Source organism: Pteropus medius, unplaced genomic scaffold (genome assembly GCF_902729225.1).
Source record: "Pteropus medius unplaced genomic scaffold, Ma_sr-lr_union100, whole genome shotgun sequence".
NCBI lineage: Eukaryota > Metazoa > Chordata > Mammalia > Chiroptera > Pteropodidae > Pteropus > Pteropus medius.
In genome coordinates, this window is record NW_024346667.1 from 17250023 (window position 1) to 17270853 (window position 20831).

Genomic DNA, 20831 nt, shown 5'->3' on the forward strand with positions numbered 1-20831 from the left:
TTCTGGTGCTAATTCCATAATAAAGCCTCTAAAAGGCCCCTTTCCTTTAGCCGGGAAACCTTATTTGCTAGATTTGCTTTCCTGTCTCCTTAAAACAGGGGTCCCCATCCCCCGGACCAGTACTGTGGCCTGTTAGGAACCGGGCCGCACAGCAGGAGGTGAGTGGCAGGCAAGTGAACAATCTGTATTCGCAGCTGCTCCCCAGCGCTAGCATCACCGGCTCAGATCCACCTCAGATCATCAGGCACTAGATTCTCATAGGAGCACTGGTCCCTGTTGCCACACAGGTTGGGGACTGCTGCCTCAAAACATTCTCATGTGATAAGAAGCAGTGAAAAAAAAATGATGAAACATTTAAGTCCAATGGAGAAAACATCATATATATACATACGTGTGTGTGTGTGTAACCACAATTATCTACTCTACAATTCTGCAGCCTTGAAATATGATTTTTTCCTTGAGTTTAGCTGTCTTGCACTGAGAAACTAAAACAAGACTGTAAAACAAGCTTTACTTTTCCGATTACTGAACCAGTATCTAGTAATCATCTCGTAGAACAGAACTAGACGTCAGCAATGGTTTCCTCAGGAAAGATCTTTTTTGTACTTCTACAAGTCATAGGACCCTGACTCTCCTATTGACACTTTAATCCTTATTCGCTGCCTTGGAGTCGATACAAACCTATTCGGAGCACCTTCTCCCTCCCTCACCAACCCTCCCAGGAATTTGTTCCTACTAAGTATTTATAACATCGAAGCCCCCGTTTATTCTACTCCGGACCTGAAAATCAGCCCTTCTTCCTTCGTCTCCAACTTGCCATCCTCACTCCAGGAACGGCTGCATGACTAGGAGGAGGAGATGGAGGAGGAGACAAGTAGAAGGAAGCCAGTTCACTCTCTCCCTTTTCCCCAGATTCAAGCCATAACACTAAGGGGAATGTTGAGATTCAGGGGGTTACAGAATCAATTTTGAGGCTAAATCTTAGGGACCTAGGTCTTAGCGAGGTGAGGGAAGAGCTCTTCGATGTGAGAGCTAATGCTCCGCGTTCAGGCCCCAGACCCCCTCAGTACCGGCTGGCCATTATTCAGGAGGTCCTCCTTGAAGCGAAGTTTACGTTCCAGGTCTTGAATGACCGCATCTTTTGTGCCTTGAATCTCCTCATCAGAGGCAATTCTAGCAGTTCTGTTGGCCTTCTTTGGAAATCCTCTGAAGGACAAAAGCACAAGGAGGTATAGTCAGTTGTCAAGCATATAAATCCAAGTCAGACATTCAAGTCCAACAAAGAGTACAATGTGTCAACAGGTCTCCTCCCACTCTTTTTCATGCGACGTCTATTCCAACTAATTATGGAAAGAACCATGAAAGGTGCTTTCGATGTTCAGGTGACACTAATTGGAAACAGTCATCAGAGGAAGTTAGGATACACCTCGGGAGTGTGCCTCAGTGGTTAAACGCCAAGGATTGAGAAGGCCTGCATTTCAGCCCTAGGGATGCAGCAATGTAAATGAGAAGATGATGTGATTTGTAATCAGACCTAGGTTTAAAGTCTGGCTTTGCCTTATATTAGGTTTGCGACTTTGGGCAAGTTTCTTAATTTTTTATGTACAGGTATAAAAATATATGCCACATACAATTATTGAGAGGATCCGAAAGAGAACATATTTCATTCACACTTTTATAAATTCAGCCCTTCTGATCGTTCATAATTTATTCAACAACAGTACTTAGCCCATTATAAGCGAATACTAAGTTTGTTACATTCCCTTCTATTCTCATTTGATTAGGGTAGGCCAGTGTTCCAGGATAACGTCTATTTTATACTGAAGGACCCTGACAGGTATGTGAGTCTTGCTCTGCCTGGTACACCCCAGGCCTCCTAAACCTCCTGGAGAGTCTGGGCTCTTATCCTTTCTTTCCAAGGGCGGCAAGGCCCTGAGCCATGGGAGCCAGGGGCCACTGGTGCTGGAAGCGTGATAGGTTTGGAATCAACTTTTGATGGCGCCTTAAGAAATGTGCTTCCTATTCCTCTTCCTTTTCCCTCGCAAGGCTGTGGAAAACTATAATCATACGTGGCATATATTTTTAAGGAGAAATGGGATACTATATACAATGGTGAAAATGAATGACCCATTGCTACCCACATCACCAAAGATGAATTTAAAAACTGTAATGAACTTAAATAAATTACAGAACATACATACATTTATAAACAGGCATTTGTAAAACAGTGGTTCTCACGGTCCCTGCACCAGCATCTCCTGAGAAAGTGTTGGAAATGCAGAGTCCCGGCCCTACTCCACACCTACTGACTCGGAAACTCTGGGTGAGGGCCCAGCAGTCTGTTTTAACAAGCTCTCTAGGTGATTCTGATACATAGGAAAGTTTGAGAAACAAACTTAAGGAAATAATACGTATATAAATTATAAAGAGAAGAAAATGATTAACTCAGAAATTCAGGGTGGTGGTCCCCCTCCTCCCAGGGGAGAGTAGTAGGTGCAAATGGGGAGGGTCATATAGGGAGCTTCAGAGGTGCTCGAAACAGGTAAGGCTGTCATGTCATTATCCTTTAAACTATACATACATTGTATGTACTTCCTCATTTTTGTTACATATTTTATGATAAGACATCTAACTTTTAAAAAGCTTTACTGTAAATGTGTCAGGGCATGGTGTGCCTGGCTTCGCGCCACTGGTATTGGAGAAAGCACCAGTAAGGCCGAGGTTAACCAAACCCTCTGCTTCTCACCATTTCACCTGACAGTGCTGGGAATAAGACGATCGCTAAGTGTGCAGTAGAGAATAAGAGCATCCGCTAACAGCTCTCGTCAGTAATACAGGTTTCTCCCTCGTCCGGAAGTAGAGTGTTCCTGTGAAAGCTTTCCTAAGCTGAAATGGCATAGAGCTAGGAAGCAATTACCATTATTTTTGAGCCTTTCCATACCCCCCAAATAACCCACCAAATTATACCAAATATGCTTAATTATGTCGTTTTACGCTAAGTGTAACACCCTTATGAGCTCTCTTGAACTTTTCTGATACCGGAGGACACATTTTGCTCATGGACACGCAAAATAAATCAAGATAAGGCACAGATGCTCACGGACACGGTCCGAAGGTGGGGGCTTGATGCTGAGTGTGGCTCCCGGGAAGGAGCTGGACGGGCCGCTCTCGCTGCTTGGGGCGCACTGCCTCCGTAACGGCTCGTGCAAACAATGCTGAACACTTTCACTTTTCACATTTTCTCCTAAAAGTGAGTCTTCTTCGGATTTCTCTCAGTCAGGGAAAACAGGTACTGACATAGGTCTTTCGGAAATGCGAAGTGCATAATGCAAACTTTGGAAAAGCGGGGGATGCCTGCACCATGGACTCCCGAGGTCCTGCGTCCAGCCTGCCCAGCAGCCATTCTCTCCTCCTGTCCACTTCCCTTTGTTTCCTTGCTGATCTTCCCCTGATTTTGTTAGGTGTTCACCCTTCAATATGCTTAGAAAAGGTAACCCCTACTTTTCCCCAACCTCAGGGATGACTGGCCTAAATCAGTTTGAGTGCTCTCAGTGCCCTGGACAATGACTAGTTTGGCCAGACCCATGTGGTGGAGCTCTGGCCAGCGAGGTCGGGGGGATGGCAGCGGGAGTGAGAGGGTGCAGCGCTGTAGGTAAAAATCCCCCATCTCTAAAGAGAAACACACAGGAAGGAATGTGCCTCTTTCACTGGCTACCACTGTGTCAAAGGTGTGATGCCCGAAACCGCAGCATCTGCTGTGTGACCGCGAAGGGAGAACCCACAGCATGCCAATGATGATCGCGTGGAAAGAAGACCCTGGGTCCCTCGTTGTTCTGGGGACACTGTATTAACCTTCCATGGAACTGCCTGATCCCCTACTTATTATGTGTTATGTAAATCAATAAACCCCATGCACTTAATCTACTGGTAGTTGAGTCTTCTGTTACATATAGCAGAAAAATTCTGATAGCTTTCCCAGGTACTTCCTTTCTAGTCATTTGCCCCTGAAGTTCAAATAGGGTGACGTTAAGACACTGGTTTTAAAGAAACAAATTAAATAAAATATTCTGATATCCTGAATTTGTAATATCAAAGTGGTCAGACTTTAAGTTGTAACCTACTCAATGGGAATTTGTTTTGATTTTTAAGGAGCTGGGCAATGAACCTGAGACATATTAATAGCAAGAGCCATAGGAATCGATTTATAACCTCGATTTTTAGTACCAGTCAACCCTTTAACAAAGATGTACACACTTTGCCAGCTTCCCTGAGTCGCTCCCTTACTCTTCTCTTCAGACAGTGTCACCAGCCTTCGGTCTTCAGTTTAATGTCTCCTCAGACAGGAGGCCCCGAAGTCTGCCCATCAGTTACCACACCGCTTTTGTTTTCTTCATAGCCCTTGTCACACGTTATCACGTGTCCTGTTTAATTGTCTTTCCCTTACCATGCCTCTTGTTAATCACAGTGCTTGTCAAATAGCAGACCCCCAGATAACATCCACAGAATGAGTGAGTGGACGTACTATCTACCTCCACTTCCAACCTCTCTCTACCTTGCCTCCTCAGGCAAGAAAATTTGTGCCAGAGCCATCTGAAATCAAATCACATGTAAAAAGTCAGGCTCAGAACACGTAAAAATTATACAGTGTTGGAAATAAAGTCCTGCATTCTTTTTGACTACAGACTTGCATCTGAGAACTAAAAGAGCTACATTCTGCGGTCACCTGAAAAGTAATATTAAAGACAGCTAGCTCTCTGCTACATCAGATATTACTGGGAACACACACACATTCCCATTACTTTAAACCTGACGACATAAATCAGTTGCACAACTATGCGATGATGAGCGGCCTCTGATGACAGAAGGTTTCACTATTTCTGTGGGCAGACTACACTGAGAGCTGTGTTCTCCGCACAGACGAGAACGGACAAGGGCGACTACCGGGGCGGGGGGTGGGGGCACAGGACAGATCACCTAAACGAGAGAGGCCAAGAACTGTGTTCTTAAAAGAACAAGTAAACACCTATTATCTCTTTATTACTGAAGAAGTCCTGTTGCTTGAAAAGCATTTGTCAGTGCACCTGACTCTTCCAGGGGACCTAAGAACCGCTCTGGGACGTTTTATACAGAAGACGTTCACCGTGGTTTGGGTTGCTACCATCCAACTACTTAATCATTTCAAGGTACAATTAAAATTACTCTTTGATCCAAATAAAAACCCTGATCATTCTGTATTTCTTAACAAGCCAATTCTCTAAGCATATGAAGGTCACCGACATGAGAAGCATTTACTTCATCCCTGTTTCCCTACTTAGAGAATTTAAGGTATACATATTTTCTTGGTTATGAGCAATTAACACTGAAATAAAAATCACTTGAAAGATTTTTAAGTGTCTAACAGTCATTGCACAAATATTTACTGAGCATCCAGCTTCCATCACTACAGTCTGAACACCACCCGATGTCACATGGTGAAGACAGACAAATCCTAAAGGATGATCTTTGATCATAAGAGGTTAATAATCAAATTGGAGAATAAGGAACAAACTATGTGGTAGCAATTCTAGCTGCAGTGAGAGTAAAAAAGTAGAAAAGAATGCTGGCTGCAATGACTGCAGAAGATTCCATTAAAGAGGAGGTACCTAAGCATCTTCAAAGGTGATAGGGATCAAGACCAGCAGAGAGGGAAGGGAAGGATTCAGTCATCATGACTAAAGGCGCAGAGGTCAGAATTTCTTTTTTTTTTTTAACCATTTAAATGCTGTGTGGCCTGGGCTAGTTACCTAACAGCTATGTGCTTCAGTTTCCTCCTCTGTAAAATATAAAATGTGGGTATTGGTAGTATGTATCTCATAGGAATACTGGGACAACTACATGAGCTAATTTATAAAGCACTTACATCAGTATGCGGCATAGTAAGGGTGGCTCTGGAAAGGAAAATGAACAATCCAGCATGGAAATGATTCTCAGAGACAAGACTGGCCGAGGAAAACAGAATGAAAGAGGGAAAGGCATTAAAAAAGATGCCAAGAATTCCTGACCAGAGTTTCCAAGAATGCGGAAATAACCTTTACTGATTGGCTTTTTAGTGCTCAACCTTCTACGTGCTAGGAATACAATGTTGAACAAAACTAAGTCACTATACTTAGAAAAATCATATTCTATCGTGGGGATGGCAGAGGGGATAAATAAGGATGGAAAGGAGACATTGGGAGGTGGTAAGTGCTATGAAGTGACAGTAGTGTGCGTAGACGACTGCATTAGACAGCACAGTCCATCGCAGGTCTGAGGAGCAGACACTACAACTGAGACTGAGCGACAGGAAAGTGCCAGGAGGACCTACAGCAGGAGCTAGGCAGTGCCAAGGTCCTAGGGCCAGAATGAGCCTGGCAGGGTCAACGGGGCACTGTGAACCTTGAGGAAAGAGGTATGGGTTACAGTAGTTTTCATATATGTTTTAATATGGAAAACTTTTTTAGAGAGTGTATCTCATTTGTACTAATTCAGAAAATACTTTAAGAAATTGTGTTTAAAAATTGAGCATGCAGTTTAGGGAGTTAGTATATAAACTTAGGGTTAGAAACCAAAATGGAGCATTTGAACAGGGAAGGCACCAGGAAAGAAAAGTGGTTTTAAGTTTTTGAGGCAAAATTTTGGCAACTGGGTTTGGTTTCCAATAGGACTAATTTTGTGTTGGAGTTTAATGTAAAATAGCTGTGGTCTGCTCCCCAAAATGGCACCTACTTCTGATAAATGAAGAGCAACAACTTATTAGGAAATAAAAGGAGTATCTGGTGACAAAGATATGATTTGTACAACTAAAAAATAACATGCTTATTCAAAGTAAACTGTTATACCAAAATCTGCACTCTTCACAAAAACCGATATCCAGAAGCGAACCTCAACCAGTAAACAATTCATGCATGCCTCCCATGCGAGGTACTTAGTATATACAGACTCGGCCCAACTGTGCAGAACACATAACTGATCTGTTTACTCTAGCCTCAACAGTAAGTCACTTACCATTTAAAAATAAGTCATGTGGTTGGCAGTAAAAACATCTCAAACATACACACAAGCATCTGCAAGGCAAATCTTCCAGATTCGGCTACCACCAAATCCCAGGTGTTCCTGGCTACTGAGTAATCTTGAGAGCATCCTTCCCTTGATATACTATTGTGGGTCAAGTCTGTGGGTGTACTTCAGAAACTCAAATCTCCAGAATACAACACTGATTTAAGAGGTCATGTGCCTGTCTAGCAACCAGAGAGATTTTTTTAACTACTAAAAGTTTTCTCATTCTCCTTTACTCATATTCAGTGATATCTAATGATAATAAAATTCTACAAAATTCCAGAGTAAGCAAAATCATTAACATGTTGGCATTTTGTTATCCCTCATATTTGAGAATATATGAATTAATATGTACAAGAGCCAAAAATATACAAACTGAGTTTCTGTATATCAGAAGCCAAAGATATTAGAGTACGAATGGGTAGTTTAAGCTCAAGCTTAAAGGAAAATCGATAACTGTATATTAATATTAAGTTGTCTTCACATTACCTTTTGGATTCCCAAAAGAATAAAGTCACACAGGCACGCATGCTACACCTACTTGTTCGCCCTGTACAACTCGGTACAGAGCCATCCAAGACTGAGCAGGTCTCATTCCAAGCAGCTCCTTGGGGCAGACATTTTAGCAGAATGTCACAGTAGACCCTGAGACCTCTCTTACTCACTTGCTGGGAAATACTAGCCCAGGATTGGATGCAACTTTGTACAGACTCTTCTAAGATACAGGACCCTGGGACAGGCCCCCACCTACTTGTTTCCTGCAGGACAGGAGGAAGACAGGGACGATGAGATAATGTCTGCAAAGTCCAATGCAGCTTTTGTCTATTCTATTAGTTACTATCTAACCACTGTCTTGACTTGTAAACTGTCTAAAGTACATCTAAATCTGTTGATAAACTTTCCTTAAGACTCAGGGGATTTTGTTTTGCTGGTCCGCAGTTTTCTTTAATTACAAAATATCAGACATCAGATTTGTTAGAGATAAACCTGGGCGATACACCCCAAGCTAAGTCATTAGATCCAGTGAATACCCTCTGTTGCTCAAGCTAATTCCAGGACCCTGGGAAATCCCTTCATCTCTTGGTGCCTCTCACCTTGAATGTAGAATGATAACAGTGTCCCCACCTACCTGCTTCTCATAAATCAGGGAGAAAGGGACAATGAGATAATATCTATAAAGAGCTGAGTGCCTATGGAATAAAAGTTCTCATTAATACATCTGTATAAAAGCTCTTACTGACACATGCTTTCACTTTTGACAAACATGGGGTAACATTTCAAACGAAAGCCCTACTTCTATACTTTCCAAAGCAATGGAAACTATAAAACGTTGGAGCTTGGTGGCTATGTGGTACCCTCTTATGAGAACAGATTCCAAGAATGTGAAGGTGGGCCAAAATACAGTGCCAGGCTGGTTCTCAGGGTTGGATCTGATCTGATTCACCTTGAGCTAGGTACAACCATTCAGAGACCGGCAGAGAGGAAACTGTAGCACTATCTCCAGGTGGCGCTCCCAAATCCTCTGGATTCCCACCAATTCTTCAGGCTGATTTACTGTGTAGAACACCAATACAGCAAGGGAAGCTGTAAAACTATCAGCAATTGTGAGGTGAGTAAAAAAATGCGAACAGATTTTTCCCTAAGGCATGTTTTCTTCACTGCCCTATCTGAAAGATTTAGTCAACATTTGTGTCTGTCAGCATCTTTGAGAAGGGTGGAATTTTCTCTGCTAGTGACCCCACTGGCCTTGGGGACAAATGTAGCAGTCTAAAGAAAGAGGCACTAGAGGAAATGGATGTGCTAAAGTTCCCTAAAGTGCAATCAACCAACAACTAAATACTGTTGCTGCGAGGCTGTCAGAGGCCCGCTGTCATTTGTCTTGACTTTGTGGTTGATCACTGGCATCCATGGCCTTTGTTCCCTGCTTTGACCTCTGCCACAGAGACATCTGAGAAACAGAACCTTATCTCCACAGGCTATTCAGGAACTTAATACATAACTAACCTATCCTTCAAGGACAATGCTAAACATACAAACAGACTAAGATAGCGAGTATGCAATTGGTGATTAAGAAAACTGAGGTATCCGAAATTTATATTTAAGATTTTGTTAAAACGAGGCAGACGAAAAGAATCTAATGTGTTTCTACTTCACTGAGTCATGTGTAATCAACTATTTACTGGAACTTGACATATGGCGAAATCATCTAGTAAAAGAAATAACACAAACAAGTGAAACTGAATTTGCTGTCATAATGACCACACATTACCAATAACATATAACGAAAGTAATTTACAAGATTCATTTGACAAGAGTTTGGCAGTTCGTACCAGTTCAAGGATGCCATTACTAATGGCAACCCTGAAAGGGACGCTCAGTCTTTGGCAAATTATGTGGATGATTGAGGTAGATAAAGAGCTACCTTTTTTTCATTCAGAATGCAAGCATCAAACCAAATCACATGTATCAAACCAAAGGAATGAATTCTTCAAGTGTCTGATTTAGGGTAGGACAATTCCTTGAAGACAAAGGGTAACCATATAAATGATGGCTTATTAGGCTGGTACAGAGCTAAAAATCTGCAGCCTGGTATTGCCACTTATCTTTGCTGTCACAGCACCTAACTATCTTTGGGTACAATTTTCTACGACCACAAAATCAGCATGACTACATTAATTTTTAAGAAACAGCAGGAGCAAATGGACTCTTTTATGGTAACAATTATAAAATTTTTGATTCCGTAAAATGAGTAACTATAATAGATGCGGATAACAAGCAAGTGCTTCTATTACTTGAAATAAGCTCATGAAACTGCTTATCTTCTTAAGAGAATTTCAAAGTCAAAAATCGGAATAAACCACTGTTTCTACTTAGGATGCTAGAAGGCATAACCACCCAATGCCTTTTGATAGACAAATTTTTGATCAAATTCTATATGAGGAATATTAGATCCTTTATACTCTACTCATCTTGCTGGGAAGCAGTATTTGGTACCATTTCACAGTAAGAGAGGACAAAAGTATCATGCAACCAACTCCCACTTTTTGAATCTAACAGTTAACCTTCTTTGTATCAAGATAATACTTCCTTTCCTATTAGCCAAATACAAGCTCAAACAGAAAAGTAGGGGAGAAATAGATTTTCTCAGGCAATTTGACTCAACTTTCAACAGAAGCCCGTGACCACATTGTTACTATACAGACTCCCCTCCTTTGTTTGACTTATTTATGTATTCATTTGACTGAATTTTCTCTGATAAAGATTTGAGAAGCGGGATTTAAAACTTAGAATTCATGTAATCAACATTTAGAAAGTGCCTAACAAAACAAGATGTTGCTAACTGTATCTCCTTGATACACCTTGTCAAAGTTGAACAGCAGTGCTCATTCTAAGGTGGCATTAGTGCATCCAGAATGGAAAACTTTTTATATGAATGAAAATAACCTGAACTCTAAGGTCTTCTCATTTTTACTCCTTAGTAGGGTTTCCTTCTTTTCTCTCTGAACAATATGGGGATTCTGGCAAACTCTGAATTGGACTTCAACAAGAAGAGTTGAGATATGGGAACTGGCTTGACCCCTGCTAGCACACACTTATTTTTGAACTCTTTAGTAAAATGAGCATGTGCTAGCTTTTGCTCATTTTATTCTTCAACAGGACGTGCCAAACACCTGTATGGTGATGTTTCTTTTGAAGATTTTAATGTATTTTTGTAGATGTCATCTTAGCGATCCTCATGGATTCTCTAAAGATTTCAGAGGACTGCACATCATTATCATTGTAATAGAAGGAAAGACAGGTATTAGGTAATAGGCAATAAAGGCGACCCACTGTCATCTCCCCAGAGAGCACTGTTAGCTGCGGCAGAACCAGCACCGTCATTTCTTCACTAGACTGCATACGCCCTCACTTATCTGCATCAACTACATAAATGCGAAGTCTTCTTAATTCTGTTAATTTAGGTATTTCTGTTAATTTAGATATTAATAACCAAGCCTCACATCTATTGTGATACTGACCGGAAATATTAAGATACATAGTGTGGTGGTAGGATCGTGGGTTTGGAGTCAGACATGGATTCAAATCTCAGTTTGCTGGCTATGTGACCCTGGACAAACTGTTTAACTAGTGGAATCCTCAGTCATACGTGAGGCAATTGTACCTCTTAGAAATGTGCCAAATGAGAGAATACACACGAATCGCACAGCACGATACTCAGTAAATAGTAGCTAAGGCCACTATCATCAAAATTATTAAGAGTACCGCCTAGATTTGGGGTAGCTCCTGAGGAGACTCTCGTACTGTGCCGCGCAGAAAGGTGTTGACCTCCGTAGCGGTAAGGGAGCTATGCGAGAACAGCTTGATAAAGCTGCTGTGATAAGAATTTAAAAATTGGACGGAGGGAAGTATGTAAGAATGTTACAATGGTACCCCCGGGGCTGCAGGTTAATGGGCGCACGTTGGCGGGTGTGTGCAGGAGGGGCAAGGCGACCCCAGGGAGGCGAGGCGGGGATGCTGCTGTCACTCACGCGGGGGTGACGCCCTTGGGCAGGCCCAGGGCGTTGACAGCGACGGGCGGCGGCTGCGAGGGTAGCAGGGCGCTGAGGAAGGCGGCGGGCGTCTGGCTGTGGCCACAGCGGGCGGAGGGCGAGGCGCAGTGGGAGGCCGGGGCCTGGCTGGGCAGCGGCGGCGGCGGCGGCGGTGGCAGCGGGAACACGTCGGGCACCGCGAAGGCCGTGGGGCTGAAGGTCGGGGGCGGCGGCGGTGGCGGCGACGGCGACGATGGGCACCAGGGGCCCTCGGCCTCGGCGCCGAAGGGCTGCACGAAGGGCGGCGCGGGCGAGCGGCCGAACTGCTTCAGCGTCGGCGACATGGGCGACGGGAGGCTGGAGGAGCTGGGGCTGGAGGCCGGTGTGGCGGGGCCGGACGCGGGCCCGCGGCTCTGCGCCGCGATGAACTGCTTGGGGCGCGCGTAGTTGAAGGAGCCGGAGGGCTGCATGGCGGGGGCGCTCATGGGCCCCGGGGCGCCGGGCGGCGGCGGCGGCCGGGCGCTGGCCTCCTGCTCCAGGCGCACTTGGTGCTGCAGCTGCTGGATCTTCAGGGGGTCCCTGGGGAGAGAGAGAAAAGCGACACCTTCAGAGAGGGAACTAGAAGGCACGTCCGTCGGGGGCAGTGAGGTTAAGTCGTGGACACGGCTGACCACGTCTGCCAGCTCCACGCTGCGCCCGCTGAACGAGGCGCGAGCTACTGGCCTGAGTGTGTTTGTTGCCTGTCGTTAAATCCTGGACCCAGTGCTAAGTCAATTCGGTATGATGGGTTAGCCCGAGATCTAATTTGAGTTTTACCTAAGGTGAGTCAAACCAGTTTACAAGTCGAGATGGATATTTTGCCTGACTTAACAGGACCAGAAGTATTAAAAGGAAAACTTTTGACATGACTCTCAGCCCTCTCATTTGTTGCCAATTTTTGGAAAAAGAACTCTTATCAGAATGAGAAAGTTAAAAGAATAAAAACGGTCGATTTAAGTTATTTTTGGCAGATTTATGTTTAGTCCAATTTGATAGCTTCAATGCTGTCAACTCTGCCTCCAATTAATACCGCAGGCTTGAATCCATTTTTAATTTCTGCATTTGTTCCCTAAAAAAAGTACAAAACTTACTGTAGCTGAAATTTTAGTAGTAGATACTGAAACGCCAATTATTTATATAAAACTTAACAAATACTGATACTGATATTTTGTGCCATATCTAAAACGCATGCAAATGACATCTGTTGTTAACATGTAGGTGTTTAATAAGCAATAACATATTATTAATTACATAGTAATGCAGTTTTAATTCCCCAAGTATTTTCCATTGGGAAGAGACTGAATTTTAATTTTCGAAAAAGAAGTTAGTAAGCTGCTAGCAATTAGTTAAAATCTTACTCTGTTTTACTCAGAAGTTTTCCTGTTTAACTGAATTTTATATCCAAGATGTTTTCCTTTGTTCATGGCAGAGAGAGACGGACGGCTATCAAAAGAAACTTCAACAGAAGGTGGCACTATAACGAGCAGATAAAACAGGAACGATGCCATGAATAGGAAAAGCTGTGCTCTTCACTTCAAACCTTTTTAAACTAAAAGACAAAAACCCCAAATCTTCCTTATCCATAGGTATTTAATCTCTACACTCAAGCTTTCATAATTTCAAAGCACTGAAAGGAATTGAAGCTGCTGGCAAGAAGTAAAAAAACAAGATTTTGATGTGTTACCAAGTATCATTAGCCATGGGAACATCAGCAAAAATCTAAATTTCTTCCTGGGTCTTCTGTTCACTCTGGATAATTATCCAAAAAAGTGATTACACTTAAATTCATGAAATAACAGAGCAAGAAACACTTTCTGGGGACCTGGAAAGTATAAAGATAGGATATTTCTATATGCTGAATCTGTGCAGAGCATCAAAGATTCTAACACCAAAGAACTCCATGAAGTCCTATGGAACTTATTCTGAGTTTTTTAAAAGCAGCCATGCCACTGCTGGGATTCACCAGGACACCAAAGTTCCAGATGTCTGTGTGGTTTGGGTAGCCTGTCCAGCACATGTGCTCCTGTGCTCATGTATTTAGAACTGGCCCAAGAATAGAACTCATAAAAACCACTCCACCAGCTTTAAAACCCGTCATCCAGCACTCTAATTCTAAACCCACAAACGTTCCTTTCTGATCTTTCTGCCATTACCATCTCCTACTTATTTCCTAGCTATGGAAAAATGCACCTATTTCTGGAGTGTTTATCATCACCATTCAACTGACCTGTGCACCTGGACTGGGAGTGATCTGTGTGGCCTTCCTTAAAGGCACTGCACCCTAATCTGGGTCACCCTGGGCTCGTAAAGGCCAGAGTCACCACTGTTAATTTTAAGGCAGGGGTCCCCAACCCCCAGCCATGAAGCTTCATCTGTGTTTGCAGCCACTCCCCCAGAACCAGCATCACCGCCTTAGCTCCACCTCAGATAATCAGGCATTAGATTCTCATAGGAGTACCGGTCCCTGCTGCCAAAAAACGTTGGGGACCGTTGTTTTAAGGTACTTTAAGCTTGGCTTGGCATCAGCAAATAGCTGTGTAATGGCTCTGGCGAGGCTGCTACAAACATATCATGCCTTGTATGTGATGTGAGGATTCCTCTGCCCAGGGTTAGGGAGTGGCTCCTGAGAAGCCAGTCTTCAAAGGAGCCAGGGCAGGAAAGCACAGACCACTACACTGGTTCTAACTTTTTTCATGGGGTTAAGCATACTCGTTTGGGCATTTAAAAAACCCATCAAGTTTGCTAACCCAAGTGGGCTCAAAGCTGCTGAGATGCTACTTTTAATAATAAGTAACAGTTCAAGAAATTATTTATGTGGCATTTCACAAGAAACAAAACTAGTGTTTTGACTACTAGTGTATCTTGCAATGAACTTTGCGAGGGTTTCCCCCACCCACAGCATGCACTGGGTGAGGAATACAATATGCAAGGAATTGGAGAGGTGGGGAAAGGGAGAGCAAAGCAGTAATTTTTCATCGTCAAGTGTCTGACTTAATTTTTGTGCGAATCATCATTTAAAAAATACTTGAGTTAAATGGACCTGACATTGGTTCTGAGATGATGAGATGCACAATTCCAAGTTGTTTTCTCAGTCCTCATTTTTTTAAAATAAAAGTTGATTTTCACCAAGATAAAAAGGCAAAGGGAATGAAGGGTACCAGAAAGGCAAAATTGCTTGTGGCCTTTGGAAATTACTTGAGTTATTTATTATAAAAGTTCATCGCTTTTCTGCTGTCCTTTCTCTGAAAATGAAATAAAATGAAACTGAATTGAACCTCTTGAAAATACTGTGTGAAGGTTGAAAAGTTAGGTTAAGAGTCCATTTAGACAGCCCTAGTCACAAGTCTGAGGCTTGTTAAAGTCTTCAGTTTTGCACAACTACTCCATCGAACCCCTCCCAGCTTCCTTTCTCCCTCTCTCTACCACACCCCCAATTCAAAAAGACTAAGAAATTCCTCACTCTTACCCCTCCTTCTATTCTAAAGGTTCAATGCTGTAGATTTTTTGTTAGGTACCTGTCACAGTCCATTTACAAACAGGAGAGGCTACTTTGCTCAAGGTCACTGAGCGAGTTACCTGCAGAGCCAGGTTAGATCTGTGTCTGTCCCTGGCTCCCTTTGCTACACCAGGCATGTCAACATAAAAGGACCTGAACTAGCACTAGACTTGGGGGTGGGGTTGCTTTGTAAGTTATATAAATGTCTAACCACTATGCTATATGCCTGAAACTAATATAATACTGAATGTCAAGTGTCGCTGGAAAGTTTTTTAATTTTAAAAAAAGAAGTAAAAAAGAACTATCTTCAATATACATATATTTAAATCTGTAGTCATCTTCCCTTCTTAGGGGTTTAATTGTTATCCCTCCTTGCAGCCATAGCATCCAAGGCCTTTAGGGTCTGAATTATCAGTCAAGATTTTAAATATTTACATATTTAAGAGTATATTTAAAGTGATCTGACTTCAAACTTGATTCTTTTTAGGGTGAAATGGTGAAAAGATGAGAAGATTTTGGAGCTCAGGAACGGAAAATGTAAACACTAACTCAGTGGACTGAACTTCTGTATTACAGAAAATCATGAGCCTCCCTACCCTACCCCAAGGGCTTGGGCACAGCTTGTAAGGAGAATAATTTTACAGATATTTGGATGGGGCAAAGATTCAGATTTGACAGAGAGATTTGGAAACCAATTCACCTTCCAATTCAGTAACCTCTTCTGCCACTAAAGCTGCCTTGGAGAAAGTAACCAGCTGAGCAGCAGCGTGGCATAGAAGAAAATGAACAGACTGGCAGTAAAATGGCACTGGCTTAGAACACAACTCTGCTAGCTACTACCTGTGGGGTCGCCGTGAGGATTACATGAGTACAGTGCCTGGTGCACAGGATGAGCTCGATAAATGTTCCACGGCAGAAGAGAACAGCCCCATCAATCCTGGTTACCTTATAAAGCGGGCCTTTAAGACATGAAGATAGTGTTCTATTTATAGCAGGAGATTTTCCTCTTCATCTGTCCCCCTGCAGGTAGCTGGCAAGGGGAACAGCAATGGCACGTGGGGACATAGGAAACTGGAGATGGGTGATGAGCTCCCAGACCAGCTAAGATGGCCTTAGTGGCTGTTCCTCACCCTTCTACTCACAAAGCCAAATTAGGGGTGGAAGGTGAAGAAGGGACAGCACTTATCATGTGCCCGGCACTGGACTGACTCAGTTACGACGACCTGGGTGGGGGTGAGGGGTGGTTATCCCCATAGGTTAGTGAGGTCAAGTAATCGAAGGGCAGAACCTGGAGGTGAAGTGCTCAGGAAACAAAAAAGGTTTATTAAAGCATTAGTCATTGTTAGCGTATGTCACTTTTTCTCTGGGGAACTGCAGCCCCAGCTCAAAATAAAGGATATGGAAGTACACAAATTTCTGGAAAACAACTTTTCTGTAAATTGGAAATTGCCGGTATATCTCTCTGGGGCAATGTCTGGATTGCGAGAAGTAATTTATCCCCAGTTCATACTAATAAGGATGGAGTATCTGTAATGGTTTGGAGAAACTCCTGGGATCGTGACACTGGAAAACATTTGTGTGTTCGGAGTACGTGCGCCGTTGGTTCATGTGTTTTATTTTTTATCGTGTGGTACGGAAGCCACTGTGTGACGCAGAGTTGTGGTACCACATGCACCTCTGACCATGGGCTGCGGGCCCTGCCACCTGCAAGCACTCTGAAGGCAGCCCTGGGACCGTCAGCATCCTCACAGCACTAAACGTAGCATACGCGTCACCATCGATGAGGACAACGATGTTAACTTCTGGCTGCGACTTCTGTACCCTGCTGGGTTCGTCGGGCATGTTCAGCAGGGCGGTCCTACATCAGAGGGCCCCAAGTGGACTGGGGAATTTTAAGACTTTTCCAGTGAATGTAGTTAAGTGAATTAGGGGGCAAACCGCTGGGTGTTCACACAGCATAGTTCTCTTTCGGGCTGGGATTCGCTCAGGATCATATATAGGAGAGAGCTCAACACATTAATTCTGAGAACTCAGAAAATAGAATATGAAACTCCTACAAGGGCTTCAGTTCAGGGAGTACTCATTAAGTTCCATCTACAACTCTATTATATTCATACTTCAATTGTCTTGTTCTTATTGTTATTCGTGATTCCATTTCTGCCTTCATGTCATAGAAACTGGGTCCACTTGGTGAGAGTTAATCTCTAACGGCTTGCTTTGTTTAGCACTAATTTATTATTGCTCCTCAGTAAAAGGTATATAAATCACAATCTTAAGAACAATCATTTACGCAATAAAAATAAGTTAACTTAAGCCAAATGAGAATGTATTACATTGGGTTTAGGGGAAATTATTAAGTACAAAAATAACTGAAATTAAATACATTCCTCATAAGTCTGGGGGAGAGGGCAGTGATAGATTTGGATTTTCTACAAAGTACAATGAACATGAGAATGCTAAAATCAAATTAAAATTGACCACTGCTTGAGAATGCGTGTTTAACATGCACTGCAAAATGACACAGGTTTCTTTATAAAAGCCCATTCTTTGATCTTTAATTCATTCTGAGCCTTTTGTACATCACGCTGACTCTCTAGACAGAGCCAGTACTAAGCACAATTAATTACATAGGAGGGTTCAAGAAAGAAGTGACCTGAGTGAAATCAGCACACGACTTGAGTCTCTTTCAGAAAGACTCGTCTTTTCCTCTTAGAATAAGAACTGCATTTGGCTCTGCTACGGAAAAACAGTAGCTCTTTATGTCGTAATACATAAAGCTGATCTCTATTTGAAGTCATTCCATGTACCATGAGAAGGAGAGGGAGCAGTTGCTGACCAGTTCATTATCCTCCTGGGAACGTCTCCAGAATATCAAAGGGTGGCTGTGTCTCTCATGTAGCACAGGGATCAAGGACTGAGAGGCTAGGAGATGGTGTTCTGACAAGGGTCAATACCAACATGAGCTGTTCATTAGACCTCAAACCCCGCAGCTGGCTGCCCAGATGCAGAGAATTCTCCTTCTCGAGGCCTGTAGAGATCCAACAGTCTATGGGGGTAAATGGTCACTGGCTTTGTGAAGGCTGCAGGATGTGGTCCAAAGCACTTACAGCCCCACCAAAAGAAAAGGAGGTATCCCAACACGGATTGTATGTGATGAGGGACAGGCTTTGATGGTGTTTACAGTTGTGATAAGTCTGATGAAACTGAGTGACGTGGAACTCTGGCATTTCAGCCTTAACCTTTTTTGGGGGAGGAATGTGAGGTCAGGTTCTAAAGGCATCGGCTCCGCATCACAGTTAAATGCCTTAAATAATTCTCATTTCTATTGCTGCATAGGCCAGTGAAAACAGCTTGAAGATATTAGCTGCTGATTCTTATAAAAGCTATGCTAATTTAATGGACATTAAAAGGAATTAATATGGACTGCTCCCAACTGAAAATGTTTGGTATTAATTCTTAACATAGACAAAGTACACTTTTTAAGAAAAATCTGTTTTCCAATCTTTTTTGTCAATACTTAAGGCAAAATCAGTGATCTCATTTCCAACTGAAACACCAAAGAAACGCTGCCTGAGAGACAGATGTTGAGGAAGTTTAAGGTCTTCAGCATAAAATTTCTCTGAGATTTTAAAGAATTAGAGGAAAAAAGATGGACAGATACTAAACTTTCGGCCTTACGATGAAATAAAGAATTTGGCATGTTTTACTATTTCATGTAACTCATGTTTCCTCCAATTTCCATTTTATCACTGAGATACTCATCCCACCCCTTGTGTGTCATCTGCATTTTAGTTCATGCTGCCGAGCTGAATGTCTCTAAAACTGTGCAGTGCAGTTTGTTATTTGTGAGAATGAATTATTTCTAAGTGTCATATCTTTTCAATGAAATAACCATTACCTATTTTCCAAATGGGTTTAATTCTACTGAAAGCACAAAACAGCCATCCTCTCACTTCTCTACTCCTTCCAAATGTTTTACCTTCCATATCTCCCTCTCCACTCACATGTAAAAGGCTCAATAAATATTTCTTGAATTTAATTAAAATCCTCATTTCTCTAAAGTACAAAATTAGCTGTTCCATCAAGCTATACGGCACTCAGGAACACGGTGGTGCATTTTTCTAAAGGAGCACAGCTACCCTGCAGATAAAGCCACAGCTGCACAGGTTATGTACAGGTAAGAACAAAGTCAACCAAATGTTCAAATAGTTCGACTCCCGTTTAGCCATTAGCTATTTGACTGGATAATTCACTTATCCTCTATGGGATCCAGCTTCTCAACTTTAAAAGTGGAGATTTATAAGGTAATATCTGTAAGGTCTCAATAAACTTTCAGATTTTATTATCCTTACTCTTTAGTCCAGTAATATTTGAACATTATAAAGAAATTAATTTTAAAGGAACTTGTAAACAACTAACCAAGTCTCACTATGGTGTTTATTTGTATACATGTATTAACCTCATGCATATGCTGTTTTCATATCCGTTTCAACTATTTTTGAAAAATGGACGTATAATTTTTTTGGTAAAAAGAAATAGATTTTAAAGGCATTACAGGGGCAAACTGAAATCATTTCACAGTAAATCTTATAAAAAAGATACTTTTTTGGAAGGAGGAGGATAATTTTATACCATGAATAATTATCACCTACTTGGCTAATATTAGTTGTTTTTTCCCTTAAGACAGATATACCTGTAGATAAATTCTGTCCAAAAATTAAGAAAAAGTAGTTTTTGGGTTTTGTGTGTCTTGAAACAGTTCCTATGGCAATTGGGTTGGCTGTGGCCCTGCTATTTCAGTGGCTCAGTAGCCACTGTTCTGTTAATAAACCTTTCCCTTCTTTTTACCACAAAACTTTTTTTGTCCTTTGGCCTGATTTTATAAACCGTCTAAAAATTAATTTAAGGTATTTCATTCAACATAAAGATAGGGTTATACCATGCTCAAGACCTGTAATCCGACAGGCCCGGTCGACCAGCAGCCTCTGACAGTGTGAGTTCCCAGGAGCCCCTTCCCGAAGCTCTCTCCTCTCTGACATCAACACTGTCCTTGCTCTCCTGCCTCTGATACTGTGCCTCCCGTTCCTCATGAGTCCCTTTCCAGCTGTCTCACTGTGGATGTCCCATCGAGCTCTAAACTTAACCTTCTCTTGGTACAAGCAATCAACAGCATCGCTATCTCTAACCCAGACCTCGGTCTTGAATTCCAATTCTATTATCCATTTCCATATAACCTAATCACTTCAAATTGGGCATGTGTAAAACAGGGTCCCCTCTCACCCCAATCTATTTTCTCTTCCTAGTAATGCCCGATATTCAGAGTTTCCAAAAATCTGCACCATGATAATCCTAACATCCTTCTCTCCAACGACTGCTCCACCTCCACTTTTTCATGCTTCCACATTAGCCTCACTGCTTCCCGAACTCGCCCTGGGCTGTCCTTGATCTGGGCCTCTTCTCAATCACTGCCCTTTTGGAAGGCCCGCCCCCACCATTCTCTCCATCCACAGAGGCTGTCTTGACTTTCTGTGCCCCTTTCACTGTCTGCCTCTTCTTGAAGGCCTTCCTAATGGCACAGTCATTCTTTCTCCCTCCAAACTGTTGGCGTGGCAGAGCCTGGCAGCGGCGCTACCGTCTCACGCCCACGGCCAGACCTCCCAGAGCCAGGCCCGTGCTCTTCGTGTCCTCCCGGT

At 42.6% G+C, this 20831-nt stretch overlaps 2 protein-coding genes across 6 annotated transcripts in view; one reads left to right on the forward strand and one right to left on the reverse strand.

Annotated features, from left to right (window-relative positions):
* CBR4 (carbonyl reductase 4) overlaps nucleotides 1-17451 on the forward strand; it is a 100043-nt gene extending 82592 nt beyond the window's left edge. The window contains exons 5-6 of one of the 3 annotated variants that reach the window (XR_005655718.1): nucleotides 13072-14142; nucleotides 15626-17451. Coding sequence is in view for 1 of the 3 variants with exons in the window: in XM_039876340.1 (XP_039732274.1) it covers nucleotides 13072-13133 (62 nt within the window). In the remaining 2 variants the exon portion in view is untranslated. Of the gene's footprint in view, nucleotides 1-13071; nucleotides 14928-15625 lie in introns of those variants that run through there. The other 2 variants (XR_005655719.1, XM_039876340.1) reach the window with 2 other exon arrangements.
* PALLD (palladin, cytoskeletal associated protein) overlaps nucleotides 1-20831 on the reverse strand; it is a 316986-nt gene that overhangs the window by 27538 nt on the left and 268617 nt on the right. For all 3 annotated transcript variants that reach the window (XM_039876334.1, XM_039876333.1, XM_039876335.1), the window contains 2 exons: nucleotides 11604-12182; nucleotides 1071-1206 (listed from right to left, as the gene is read on the reverse strand). In XM_039876334.1, the coding sequence (XP_039732268.1) occupies nucleotides 1071-1206; nucleotides 11604-12182 (715 nt within the window). The remainder of the gene's footprint in view (nucleotides 1-1070; nucleotides 1207-11603; nucleotides 12183-20831) is intronic.